Source organism: Melospiza georgiana, chromosome 30, assembly GCF_028018845.1.
Source record: "Melospiza georgiana isolate bMelGeo1 chromosome 30, bMelGeo1.pri, whole genome shotgun sequence".
Lineage (NCBI taxonomy): Eukaryota > Metazoa > Chordata > Aves > Passeriformes > Passerellidae > Melospiza > Melospiza georgiana.
In genome coordinates this window covers 195,331-208,720 of record NC_080459.1, presented here as the reverse complement: position 1 = coordinate 208,720, position 13,390 = coordinate 195,331, and the positions used below count along the sequence as shown (strand labels likewise).

The 13,390-nt window shown below is 53.8% G+C and overlaps 1 protein-coding gene across 2 annotated transcripts in view; it reads left to right on the top strand.

The window, feature by feature from the left end:
* The window catches only part of UBE2M (ubiquitin conjugating enzyme E2 M), a 91,395-nt gene that overhangs the window by 11,467 nt on the left and 66,538 nt on the right, over positions 1-13,390 (top strand). The window contains exons 5-6 of one of the 2 annotated variants that reach the window (XM_058042271.1): positions 635-698; positions 4,032-4,196. In XM_058042271.1, the coding sequence (XP_057898254.1) occupies positions 635-698; positions 4,032-4,172 (205 nt within the window). In that variant the 3' untranslated portion in view covers positions 4,173-4,196. Of the gene's footprint in view, positions 1-634; positions 699-4,031; positions 4,379-13,390 lie in introns of those variants that run through there. The other variant, XM_058042269.1, reaches the window with a different exon arrangement.

Here is a 13,390-nt window from a genome sequence, read left to right as displayed (position 1 = left end):
GCTGTGGCCGTGCCTGCTGCCCGCTGGCTGTGCCTGCTCGCCATGGCCGCAGTGCCCACTGACCGCTGGCAGTGCCCGCTGGCCACAGTGCCCCCTGCCCACTGGCCGTGCCCGCTGACGGGTGCCTATGGCCGTGCCCACTGACCGCTGGCAGTGCCCACTGACCGGTGCCCACTGACCGGTGCCCATGGCCGTGCCCACTGGCAGTGCCCGCTGACCGGTGCCTGCTGACGGGTGCCCATGGCAGTGCCCGCTGACCGGTGCCCGCTGACCGGTGCCCATGGCCGTGCCCATGGCCGTGCCTGCTGACCGGTGCCCATGGCCGTGCCCATGGCCGTGCCCGCTGACCGGTGCCCATGGCCGTGCCCGTGGCAGTGCCCGCTGACCGGTGCCCATGGCAGTGCCCGTGGCCGTGCCCATGGCAGTGCCCGTGGCCGTGCCTGCTGACCGGTGCCCATGGCAGTGCCCACTGACCGGTGCCCGCTGACCGGTGCCCGTTGACCGGTGCCCATGGCCGTGCCCGCTGACCGGTGCCCATGGCAGTGCCCATGGCCGTGCCCGCTGACCGCTGACCGGTGCCCGCTGACCGGTGCCCGTGGCCGTGCCCGCTGACCGGTGCCCGCTGTGCCCGCAGGGAGGACTGGAAGCCGGTGCTGACCATCAACTCCATCATCTACGGCCTGCAGTACCTGTTCCTGGTGAGGGACACCTGGGGACACCTGGGGACACCTGGGGGGCTTGGGGACACCTGGGGGGCTTGGGGACATCTGGGGACGCACCTGTGGGGACATGGGGGGACACAGGGACACCTGGGGGACAGCTGGGGACGTGGGGAGGGACATGGGGACACATCTGGGGGGTAATGGGGACACATCTGGGGACGTGGGGACACACCTGGGCACACCTGGGGATGTGGGGACACACCTGTGGGGACATGGGGGGACATGGGGACACCTGGGGGATGTGCATGGGGACACTTGGGGGGACATGGGGACACACCTGGGGACATGAGGGGACACCTGGGGACAGCTGGGGGACAGCTGGGGGGACATGGGGACACACCTGGGGATGTGGGGACACCTGGAAGGCTTGGGGACACACCTGGGGACATGGGGGGATCCACCTGAGAATACCTGGGGGACCTTGGGGACATTGGGGGACATGGGGACACACCTGGGGGCACACCTGGGGACATGGGGGCACACCTGGGGACACACCTGGGGACATGGGGACACCTGGGAACACCCTGGGGACACACCTGGCGGCCTTGGGGACACAGGGACACACCTGGGGGGGAGTTGGGGACACCTGGAGGACACTTGGAGGATGTGGGGACACCTTTGGGGCAGCAGTGGGGGGGCTTGGGGACACCTGGGGACACACCTGAGGACACGGGGGGACACCTGGGGACACCTGGGGCCATGGGGACACACCTGGGGGACACCTGGGGACATGGGGGTACACCTGGGGACACACCTGGGGACATGGGGGTACACCTGGGGACATGGGGACACACCTGGGGACGCACCTGGGGACGTGGGGACACCTGGAAGGCTTGGGGACACCCCTGGGGACACACCTGGGGACACACCTGGGGACACCTGGGGATGTGGGGACACACCTGGGGGGATTTGGGGACACACCTGGGGACACACCTGGGGGGATTTGGGGACACACCTGGGGACACACCTGGGGGGATTTGGGGACACCTGTGGGGACACAGGGGGCTCCGGGGGGATTTTGGGGATTTTTTTGGGGTCCCCCTGAGCCCAAACTTTGCCCCTAGAGGAGCCCAACCCCGAGCGAGGGCAGGGGGGGTTTGGGGCACTGAGGGGTTTGGGGGGGTCCGGGGGGACTTTTTGGGGGGATTTTAGGGAATTCTGGGGGGTTTTAGGGGAATTCTGGGGTTGGGGTTACATGAAGGGATTTGGGCTTTTTGGGGTTTTTGGGGTTTTTGGGGTCTTCTTCCCCCCATATTTGGGGGTCCCTGAAACCCCAAATTTCCCCCCCACCCCAAAAGGAGCCAAACCCTAAACAATGATTTATGGGATTTTTTGGGGGGGGATTTTTGGGGGGATTTTTGGGGGGATTTTAGGAAATTCTGGGGGGTTTTAGGGGAATTCTGGGGTTGGGGTTACATGAAGGGATTTGGGGTTTTTGGGGTTTTTGGGGTTTTCTTCCCCCCCATATTTGGGGGTCCCTCAAACCCCAAATTTTCCCCCCAAAAGGAGCCAAACCCTAAACAATGATTTATGGGATTTTTTGGGGGGGATTTTAGGGAATTCTGGGGGGTTTTAGGGGAATTGTGGGATCTGAGGGGTTTAAGTGATTTTAGGGGAATTTTAGGGGAATTTTGGGACCCCCCTGACCCCAAATCTCCCCCCCAAAGGAGCCCAACCCCGAGGAGCCCCTGAACAAGGGGAGCCCCAAAATGGGACCCAAACCCCAACAGGGGCTGCTGGGAGGGGATTTTGTGGGATTTTAATGGGATTTTAGTGGGATTTTAATGGGATTTTAATGGGATTTTAGTGGGATTTTAGTGGGATTTTAGTGGGATTTTAATGAGATTTTAGTGGGATTTTAATGGGATTTTAGTGGGATTTTGTGGGATTTTAGTGGGATTTTAGTGGGATTTTAGTGGGATTTTGTGGGATTTTAATGGGATTTTAGTGGGATTTTAATGGGATTTTAGTGGGATTTTAGTGGGATTTTAGTGGGATTTTAGTGGGATTTTAATGGGATTTTAGTGGGATTTTAGTGGGATTTTAGTGGGATTTTAGTGGGATTTTAGTGGGATTTTAATGGGATTTTAGTGGGATTTTTGGGGATTTTTGGGGATTTTAGTGGGATTTTGTGGGATTTTAATGGGATTTTAGTGGGATTTTAGTGGGATTTTAGTGGGATTTTGTGGGATTTTAGTGGGATTTTTGTGGGATTTTAGTGGGATTTTAGTGGGATTTTGTGGGATTTTTGGGGATTTTAATGGGATTTTGTGGGATTTTTGGGGATTTTGGGACTTGGGGGCTTTAAGGGAATTTTGTGGGAATTTTAGGGGAATTTTGGGACCCCCCCGAACCCAAATTTTCCCTCGAAAGGAGCTGAACCCCAAACAACAACTGATGGGATTTGGGGGAGTTTTAGGGGAATTCTGGGGGGTTTTAGGGGATTTTGGGACTTGGGGGCTTTAAGGGATTTTAGGGGAATTTTAGGGGAATTTTGGGATCCCCCTGACCCCAAACTTTCCCCCAAAAGGAGCCCAACCCCGAGGAGCCCCTGAACAAGGGGAGCCCCAAAATGGGACCCAAACCCCAAACGGGGGCTGCTGGGAGGGGATTTTGTGGGATTTTAGTGGGATTTTAGTGGGATTTTAATGGGATTTTAATGGGATTTTAGTGGGATTTTGTGGGATTTTTGGGGATTTTAGGGGGATTTTGGGACTTGGGTGCTTTAAGGGATTTTGTGGGGATTTTAGGGGAATTTTAGGGGAATTTTGGGACCCCCCTGACCCCAAATTTTCCCCCCAAAGGAACTGAACCCCAAACAACAACTGATGGGATTTGGGGCAGTTTTAGGGGAATTCTGGGGGGTTTTAGGGGAATTTTGGGATTTGGGTGCTTTAAGGGATTTTAGGGGAATTTTTGGGGAATTTTAGGATAAGTTTTGGATCCCCCTGACCCCAAACTTTCCCCCAAAAGGAGCCGAACCCCAAAAAATGACTGATGGAATTTTCTGGGATTTGGGTTGTGTAAAGGGATTTTGGGGGGATTTGTGGGGTTTTAGAGAATTCTGGGATTCTGTTGGATTTTAGGGGAATTTTAGGGGAATTTTGGGACCCCCCTGACCCCAAATCTCCCCCCCAAAGGAGCTGAACCCCAAACAACAACTGATGGGATTTGGGGGAGTTTTAGGGGAATTCTGGGGGGTTTTAGGGGAATTTTGGGATTTGGGTGCTTTAAGGGATTTTAGGGCAATTTTAGGGGAATTTTAGGATAAGTTTTGGATCCCCCTGACCCCAAATTTTCCCCCCGAAGGAGCCCAACCCCGAGGACCCCCTGAACAAGGAGGCTGCTGAGGTGCTGCAGAGCAACCGGCGCCTGTTTGAGCAGAACGTGCAGCGCTCGCTGCGGGGCGGCTACGTGGGAGCCACCTACTTCGAGCGCTGCCTCAAGTGACCCCAAAAACCGCCCTGAGGAGGGGAGAGACACCCCAGGAACCCAATAAAACCTGCAGAGAAACCCCCCGAAATATCCCAATAAAACCTGAGAAAATCCCCTGAAAACTCTGCAAAATATCCCCAAAAACACCCAATAAAACCTGAGAAAATCCCGGAAAAATCTGCAAAATATCCCCAAAAACACCCAATAAAAGGTGCGAAAATATGCCCGAAAAATCTGCAAAATATCCCCAAAAATACCCAATAAAAGGTGCGAAAATATCCCCGAAAAATCCCTGGAAAATCCCCTTGGAGAACCCAATAAAACCTGCAAAAATCCCCAGAAAAATACCCAATAAAACCTGAAAATATCCCCTGAAAACTCTGCAAAATATCCCCAAAAATACCCAATAAAACCTGAGAAAATCCTGGAAAAATCTGCAAAATATCCCCAAAAATACCCAATAAAACCTGAGAAAATCCTGGAAAACTCTGCAAAATATCCCCAAAAATACCCAATAAAACCTGAGAAAATCCCCTGAAAAATCTGCAAAATATCCCCAAAAATACCCAATAAAACCTGAGAAAATCCTGGAAAAATCTGCAAAATATCCCCAAAAATACCCAATAAAACCTGAGGAAATCCTGGAAAAATCTGCAAAATATCCCCAAAAACACCCAATAAAACCTGAGAAAATTCCCCGAAAAATCTGCAAAATATCTCCAAAAATACCCAATAAAACCTGAGAAAGTCCCCTTGGAGATCCCAATAAAACCTCAAAAATCCCCCAAAAAAACCCAATAAAACCTGAGAAAATCCTGGAAAAATCTGCAAAATATCCCCAAAAAAACCCAATAAAACCTGAGAAAATCCCCTGAAAAATCTGCAAAATATCCCCAAAAATACCCAATAAAAGCTGCGAAAATATCCCTGAAAAATCCCTGAAATATCTGAAAAAAAGCCCCAAAAAAAAAACCCAAATCCCCCCAAAAATCCTCAAAACCTCCCAAGAAATCCCCAAAAAACCCCAAAATACCCCCCAAAAATAAAAAACCAAAATTCCTAAAATGCCTCCAAAAAAATCCTGAAAAAAATCCCAAAAAATTCCCCCAAAATTCAAAAATTCCTCCAAAAATTCCCCAAAAATATCAAAAATGAATCCCCAAAAATCCCAGAATAACAAAAAAAAAAAAAAAATCCCAAAAGATTCTCCAAAAACCCCAAAAATGAAAAAAGAAAAATTTTGAAAAAATCCCAAAAATTCAAAAAGGAAAATTCTGAAAAAATCCCAAAACCCCAAAAATTCAAAAAGAAAAATTTTGAAAAAATCCCAAAAACCCCAAAAAATCAAAAAAAAAATTCTGAAAAAATCCCAAAACCCCAAAAAATTCAAAAAGGAAAATTTTGAAAAAATCCCAAAACCCCCAAAAATTCAAACAGAAAAATTTTGAAAAAATCCCAAAACCCCCAAAAATTCAAAAAGAAAAATTTTGTAAAAATTTCAAAAACAAAAATTTTGAAAAAATCCCAAAAACCCCAAAAATTCAAAAAGAAAAATTTTGAAAAAATCCCAAAATCCCAAAAATTCCCCCGCCCCCCCCCCCCCCCCCCCAGCGCTGCTCGGGCCGGATTAAAGAGCCAAGGGACTGGTTTGGACTGGTTTATACTGGTCTGTACTGGTTTATACTGGTCTGGACTGGTTTGGACTGGTTTATACTGGTCTGCACTGGTTTATACTGGTCTGGACTGGTTTGGACTGGTTTGGACTGGTCTGCACTGGTTTGGACTGGTTTATACTGGTCTGCACTGGTTTGGACTGGTCTGCACTGGTTTGGACTGGTTTATACTGGTCTGCACTGGTTTGGACTGGTCTGCACTGGTTTGGACTGGTTCGGACTGGTCTGGATTGGTTTATACTGGTCTGCACTGGTCTGCACTGGTTTGGACTGGTTTATACTGGTCTGGACTGGTTTGGACTGGTCTGCACTGGTCTGCACTGGTTTGGACTGGTTCGGACTGGTCTGGACTGGTTTGGACTGGTTTATACTGGTCTGGACTGGTTCGGACTGGTTTGGGTTGGTTTGGGTTCAGTTTGGTTGGGTTGGACTGGTTTATACTGGTTTATACTGGGAGGGGGTGTCAATAGTTTATACTGGTTTATACTGGTTTATACTGGTTTATACTGGGAGGGGGTGTCAATAGTTTATACTGGTTTATACTGGTTTATACTGGTTTATACTGGGAGGGGGTGTCACTAGTTTATACTGGTTTATACTGGTTTATACTGGTTTATACTGGGAGGGGGTGTCACTAGTTTATACTGGTTTATACTGGTTTATACTGGTTTATACTGGGAGGGGGTGTCACTAGTTTATACTGGTTTATACTGGTTTATACTGGTTTATACTGGGAGGGGGTGTCACTAGTTTATACTGGTTTATACTGGTTTATACTGGTTTATACTGGGAGGGGGTGGGGTGTCACTGGTTAAACTGGGATGGGCCCGGTCCCATTCCCAGTGCTCCCAGTATGGCCCAGTTCCCTTCCCAGTATGGCCCAGTATGGCCCAGTCCCATTCCCAGTGCTCCCAGTATGGCCCAGTTCCCTTCCCAGTATCCCCAGTGCTCCCAGTATGGCTCAGTTCTCCTCCCAGTAACCCCAGTTCCTCTCCCAGCAGTCCCAGTGTCCCCATTCCCAGTACATCCCAGTACATCCCAGTACCCCCAGTATCCCCTCCCAGTATATCCCAGTACCCCCAGTTCCATTCCCAGTATATCCCAGTATCCCCAGTATCCATTCCCAGTGCTCCCAGTACCCCCAGTATCCATTCCCAGTATATCCCAGTATCCCCAGTATCCCCTCCCAGTATATCCCAGTATCCCCAGTATCCATTCCCAGTATATCCCAGTATATCCCAGTATCCCCAGTTCCATTCCCAGTATACCCCAGTATATCCCAGTATATCCCCAGTTCCATTCCCAGTATATCCCAGTATCCCCAGTATCCCCTCCCAGCACTCCCAGTACCCCCAGTTCCCATTCCCAGTATAAACCAGTATCTCCAGTCCCATTCCCAGTATATCCCAGTGCCCTCAGTTCCCCTCCCAGCACATCCCAGTATCCATTCCCAGTGCTCCCAGTATATCCCAGTATATCCCAGTGCTCCCAGTATCCCCAGTTCCCCTCCCAGTATATCCCAGTATGGTCCAGATCCATTCCCAGTATATCCCAGTATACCCAGTTCCCCCTCCCAGTATAACCCCAGTTCCATTCCCAGTATATCCCAGTGCTCCCAGTATCCCCAGTTCCCCTCCCAGTATATCCCAGTATATCCCCAGTTCCATTCCCAGTATATCCCAGTACCCCCAGTATCCGCTCCCAGCATTCCCAGTATCCCCAGTTTCCCCTCCCAGTACAAACCAGTATCCCCAGTTCCCCCCTAGAACTCCCAGTATGGCACAGTTCTGCTCCCAGTATATCCCAGTATATCCCAGTATATCCCAGTATCCCCAGTTCCCCTCCCAGTATATCCCAGTATATCCCCAGTCCCATTCCCAGTGCTTCCAGTATATCCCAGTATCCCCAGTTCCCGCTCCCAGCACTCCCAGTATCCCCAGTTTCCCCTCCCAGTATATCCCAGTGTCCTCAGGTCCTGTCCCAGTACATCCCAGTATATCCCAGTATATCCCAGTATATCCCAGTATCCCCAGTTTCCCCTCCCAGTGTATCCCAGCCATCCCAGTACCCCCAGTTTCATTCCCAGTGCTCCCAGTATGGCCCAGTTCCATTCCCAGTGTCCCCAGTTCCCCTCCCAGTACAAACCAGTATCCCCAGTATATCCCCAATTCCATTCCCAGTATATCCCAGTACCCCCAGTTCCCATTCCCAGTACAAACCAGTATCCCCAGTATATCCCCAATTCCATTCCCAGTATATCCCAGTACCCCCAGTCCCATTCCCAGTATATCCCAGTATATCCCAGTATCCCCAGTTCCCATTCCCAGTACAAACCAGTATATCCCAGTACCCCCAGTTCTTCTCCCAGCACTCCCAGTACCGCCATTTCCCATCCCAGTACAAACCAGTATCCCCAGTTCCCCTCCCAGTATGGCCCAGTCCCATTCCCAGTATATCCCAGTACCCCCAGTTCCCCTCCCAGTACAAACCAGTATCCCCAGTTCCCCTCCCAGTATGGCCCAGTATCCCCAGTATCCATTCCCAGTATATCCCAGTATCCCCAGTATCCATTCCCAGTATATCCCAGTATCCCCAATTCCATTCCCAGTATATCCCAGTACCCCCAGTATCCATTCCCAGTATATCCCAGTACCCCCAGTATCCCCTCCCAGCACTCCCAGTGCCCCCAGTTCCCATTCCCAGTATAAACCAGTATCTCCAGTCCCATTCCCAGTACTCCCAGTGCTCCCAGTATCCCCAGTATCCCCTCCCAGTACCCCCAGTTCCATTCCCAGTACAAACCAGTATATCCCAGTATCCCCCATTCCATTCCCAGTATATCCCAGTACCCCCAGTTCCATTCCCAGTATATCCCAGTATCCATTCCCAGTACAAACCAGTATATCCCAGTATCCCCAGTATCCATTCCCAGTATCCCCAGTATCCCCAGTTCCATTCCCAGTATATCCCAGTACCCCCAGTTCCCCTCCCAGTATATCCCAGTATCCATTCCCAGTATATCCCAGTACCCCCAGTTCCCATTCCCAGTATAAACCAGTATCTCCAGTCCCATTCCCAGTCTATGCCAGTACCCCCAGTATCCCCTCCCAGCACATCCCAGTATCCATTCCCAGTGCTCCCAGTATATCCCAGTATATCCCAGTACCCCCAGTATCCCCAGTTCCCCTCCCAGTATATCCCAGCCATCCCAGTACCCCCAGTTTCATTCCCAGTGCTCCCAGTATGGCCCAGTTCCATTCCCAGTGTCCCCAGTTCCCCTCCCAGTACAAACCAGTATCCCCAGTATATCCCCAATTCCATTCCCAGTATATCCCAGTAGCCCCAGTTCCCCTCCCAGTACATTCCAGTATATCCCAGTATCCCCAGTTCCCTTCCCAGTATATCCCAGTGCCCCCAGTTCCCTTCCCAGTATATCCCAGTATCCATTCCCAGCACTCCCAGTATTCCCAGTCCCATTCCCAGTATATCCCAGTGCCCTCAGTTCCCCTCCCAGTATAACCAGTATGACCAGTTCCCACTCCCAGTATGACCAGTTCTGCTCCCAGTATATCCCAGTATATGCCAGTACCCCCAGTTCCATTCCCAGTATACCCCAGTATTCCCTCCCAGTACAAACCAGTATCCCCAGTTCCCCATTCCCAGTGCTCCCAGTATCGCCTCCCAGTCCCTCCCAGTATACCCCAGTATATCCCAGTATCCCCAGTTCCCTTCCCAGTATATCCCCGTACCCCCAGTTCCATTCCCAGTATATCCCAGTCCCTCCCAGTATACCCCAGTATATCCCAGTATCCCCAGTTCCCTTCCCAGTATATCCCAGTATCCCCAGTTCCCTTCCCAGTACTCCCAGTATCCCCAGTATCCATTCCCAGTATATCCCAGTACCCCCAGTATCCATTCCCAGTATATCCCAGTACCCCCAGTATCCCCTCCCAGCACTCCCAGTGCCCCCAGTTCCCATTCCCAGTATAAACCAGTATCTCCAGTCCCATTCCCAGTATATGCCAGTGCCCTCAGTTCCCCTCCCAGCACATCCCAGTATCCATTCCCAGTGCTCCCAGTATATCCCAGTATATCCCAGTGCTCCCAGTATCCCCAGTATCCCCTCCCAGTATATCCCAGTATATCCCCAGTTCCATTCCCAGTATATCCCAGTACAAACCAGTATCCCCAGTATCCCCTCCCAGTATCCCCAGTATCCCCTCCCAGAATATCCCAGTATGGTCCAGATCCATTCCCAGTATATCCCAGTATACCCAGTTCCCCCTCCCAGTATAACCCCAGTTCCATTCCCAGTATATCCCAGTGCTCCCAGTATCCCCAGTTCCCCTCCCAGTATATCCCAGTATATCCCCAGTTCCATTCCCAGTATATCCCAGTACCCCCAGTATCCCCAGTATCCGCTCCCAGCATTCCCAGTATCCCCAGTTTCCCCTCCCAGTACAAACCAGTATCCCCAGTTCCCCCCTAGAACTCCCAGTATGGCACAGTTCTGCTCCCAGTATATCCCAGTATATCCCAGTATATCCCAGTATCCCCAGTTCCCCTCCAGTTGTATCCCAGTATCCCCAGTCCCCCTCCCAGTATATCCCAGTATATCCCAGTATCCCCAGCACTCCCAGTATCCCCAGTTCCCATTCCCAGTATATCCCAGTACCCCCAGTTCCCATTCCCAGCACTCCCAGTATCCCCAGTTCCCCTCCCAGTATATCCCAGTATATCCCCAGTTCCATTCCCAGTATATCCCAGTACCCCCAGTATCCCCAGTATCCGCTCCCAGCATTCCCAGTATCCCCAGTTTCCCCTCCCAGTACAAACCAGTATCCCCAGTTCCCCCCTAGAACTCCCAGTATGGCACAGTTCTGCTCCCAGTATATCCCAGTATATCCCAGTATATCCCAGTATCCCCAGTTCCCCTCCAGTTGTATCCCAGTATCCCCAGTCCCCCTCCCAGTATATCCCAGTATATCCCAGTATCCCCAGCACTCCCAGTATCCCCAGTTCCCATTCCCAGTATATCCCAGTACCCCCAGTTCCCATTCCCAGCACTCCCAGTATCCCCAGTTTCCCTTCCCAGTATATCCCAGTATCCCCAGCGCTCCCAGTACCCCCAGTCTCCCCTCCCAGTACATCCCAGTACATCCCAGTATCCCCAGTACATCCCAGTCGCTCCCACCCTCCCCGCACCCCCGGCCGCCAGGTGTCGCCCCACCGGAAGTGGCCGGAGCGGCCGCTCCTCTCGCTGCTCCCGTACCGGAAGTGGCCGCTCCATCCCCTCCTCTCGCTGCTCCCGTACCGGAAGTGGCCGCTCCTCTCGCTGCTCCCGTACCGGAAGTGGCCGCTCCATCCCCTCCTCTCGCTGCTCCCGTACCGGAAGTGGCCGCTCCATCCCCTCCTCTCGCTGCCCCCGTACCGGAAGTGACCGCTCCATCCCCTCCTCTCGCTGCTCCCGTACCGGAAGTGGCCGCTCCATCCCCTCTCTATGGTTCTCTCCTCCCCCGTCTGCGCCGCCGTCGCGTGCCCGGAAGCGCGGTGACGTCATTGTTTGCGGAAGTGCCGCTGCGGAGCCGGGTGAGGGCCGGGGGCGCTCGGGGGGTTCGGGGACATTTGGGGACCTTTGGGGACATTTGGGGACATTTGGGGACATTTGGGGACGTTTGGGTACCTTTGGGGACATTTGGGGACGTTTTGGGACGTTCGGGGACGTTCGGGGACGTTCGGGGACGTTCGGGGACGTTCCGGGGCAGCTTTAGGGGCTCGGCAGGGCCGGAGGGGCGCGGGGGCCGCTCTGAGGGATCGGGGCGGGGCCGGAGGGGCCTGAGGGGCGGGGGGGGGCGCGGGCATTTCTGATGTCACCGTGTGGCACCTTCTGATGTCGCCGTGTGTCCCCTCCGTGTCCCCTCCGTGTCCCCTTGTGTCACCATGTGTCCCCGTGTGTCACCCTCCCGTCCCTCTGTGTCCCCGTGTGTCCCCGTGTGTCCCCTTGTGTCCCCGTGTGTCCCCGTGTGTCCCCGTGTGTCCCCGTGTGTCCCCGTGTGTCCCCGTGTGTCGCCCTCCCGTCCCTCTGTGTCCCTTCCCTGTCCCCTCCCTGTCGCCTCCTCACCCCTGTGAGTCACCCCTGTGTCCCCTCAGGTGTCACCTCCGAGTCCCCCCTGCGCCATCTCTGTGTCACCCCCGAGTCCCTGTGTGTCACTTTCGTGTCCCTCCCTGTCCCCTCCCTGTCCCCTCGGTGTCCCTGTGTCCCTCCCTGTCCCCGTGTGCCACCCCGTGTCCCCTCCCTGTCCCCGTGTGTCACCACCCCGTGTCCCCTCCCCGTCCCCGTGTGTCACCACCCCGTGTGTCACCACCCCGTGTCCCCTCCCGGGCCGGTGTCACCTCCCCCTGTCCCCTGTCCCCATCTCCAGGTGCTGCCACGCCCCGGTGTCCCCCCAGTGCTGTCCCCAACGTCACACAGGTGTCCCATCCGTGTCCCCAAGGTCCCATTCGTGTCCCCAGTGTCCCATCGCTGTCCCCAGTGTCCCATCCGTGTCCCCAGGTGTCCCCAGTGTCCCCCTGGAGCACCTGCAGCAGAAGCAGCGTGCCCTGAACCGTGTGCCATTGCTGTCCCCAGTGTCCCCAATGTCCCACCGGTGTCCCATCAGTGTCCCCAATGTGTCACTGATGTCCCCGGTGTCCCATTGCTGTCCCCAGTGTCCCGTCAGTGTCCCATCAGTGTCCCATCAGTGTCCCCAGTGTGTCACTGATGTCCCCACTGTCCCACTGCTGCCCCAGGTGTCCTCAATGTCCCATCAGTGTCCCATGGATGTCCCCAACGTGTCACTGATGTTCCCAGTGTCCCATCAGTGTCCCCAATGTCCCATCCGTGTCCCCAGGTGTCCCCAGTGTCCCCAGTGTCCCATTGCTGTCCCCAGTGTCCCATCAGTGTCCCCAATGTGTCACTGATGTCCCCAGTGTCCCCAGGTGTCCCCAATGTCCCGTCAGTGTCCCCAGGTGTCCCCAATGTGTCACTGATGTCCCCAGTGTCCCATTGCTGTCCCCAATGTCCCGTCAGTGCCCCCAGGTGTCCCCGTGTCTCATGGAGCACCTGTGCCATAACCAGCGCGCCCTGGGCTGTGTGCCACCGCTGTCCCCAGTGTGTCACCGGTGTCCCCAATGTCCCATCAGTGTGCCATCAGTGTCCCCAAATGTCCCATCAGTGTCCCCAGTGTGCCATCAGTGTCCCCAGTGTGTCACCGGTGTCCCCAATGTCCCCAGTGTGTCACCAGTGTCCCCAATGTCCCATCAGTGTGCCATCAGTGTCCCCAGTGTGCCATCAGTGTCCCCAGTGTGTCACCAGTGTCCCCAATGTCCCATCAGTGTCCCCAATGTCCCAGCAGTGTTCCATTGGTGTTCCCAGTGTCCCCAGTGTGTCACCGGTGTCCCCAATGTCCCCAGTGTGTCACCAGTGTCCCCAATGTCCCACCAGTGTCCCATCGGTGTCCCCAGTGTCCCCAGTGTGCCATCAGTGTCCCATTGCTGTCCCCAGTGTCCCCAGGTGTCCCT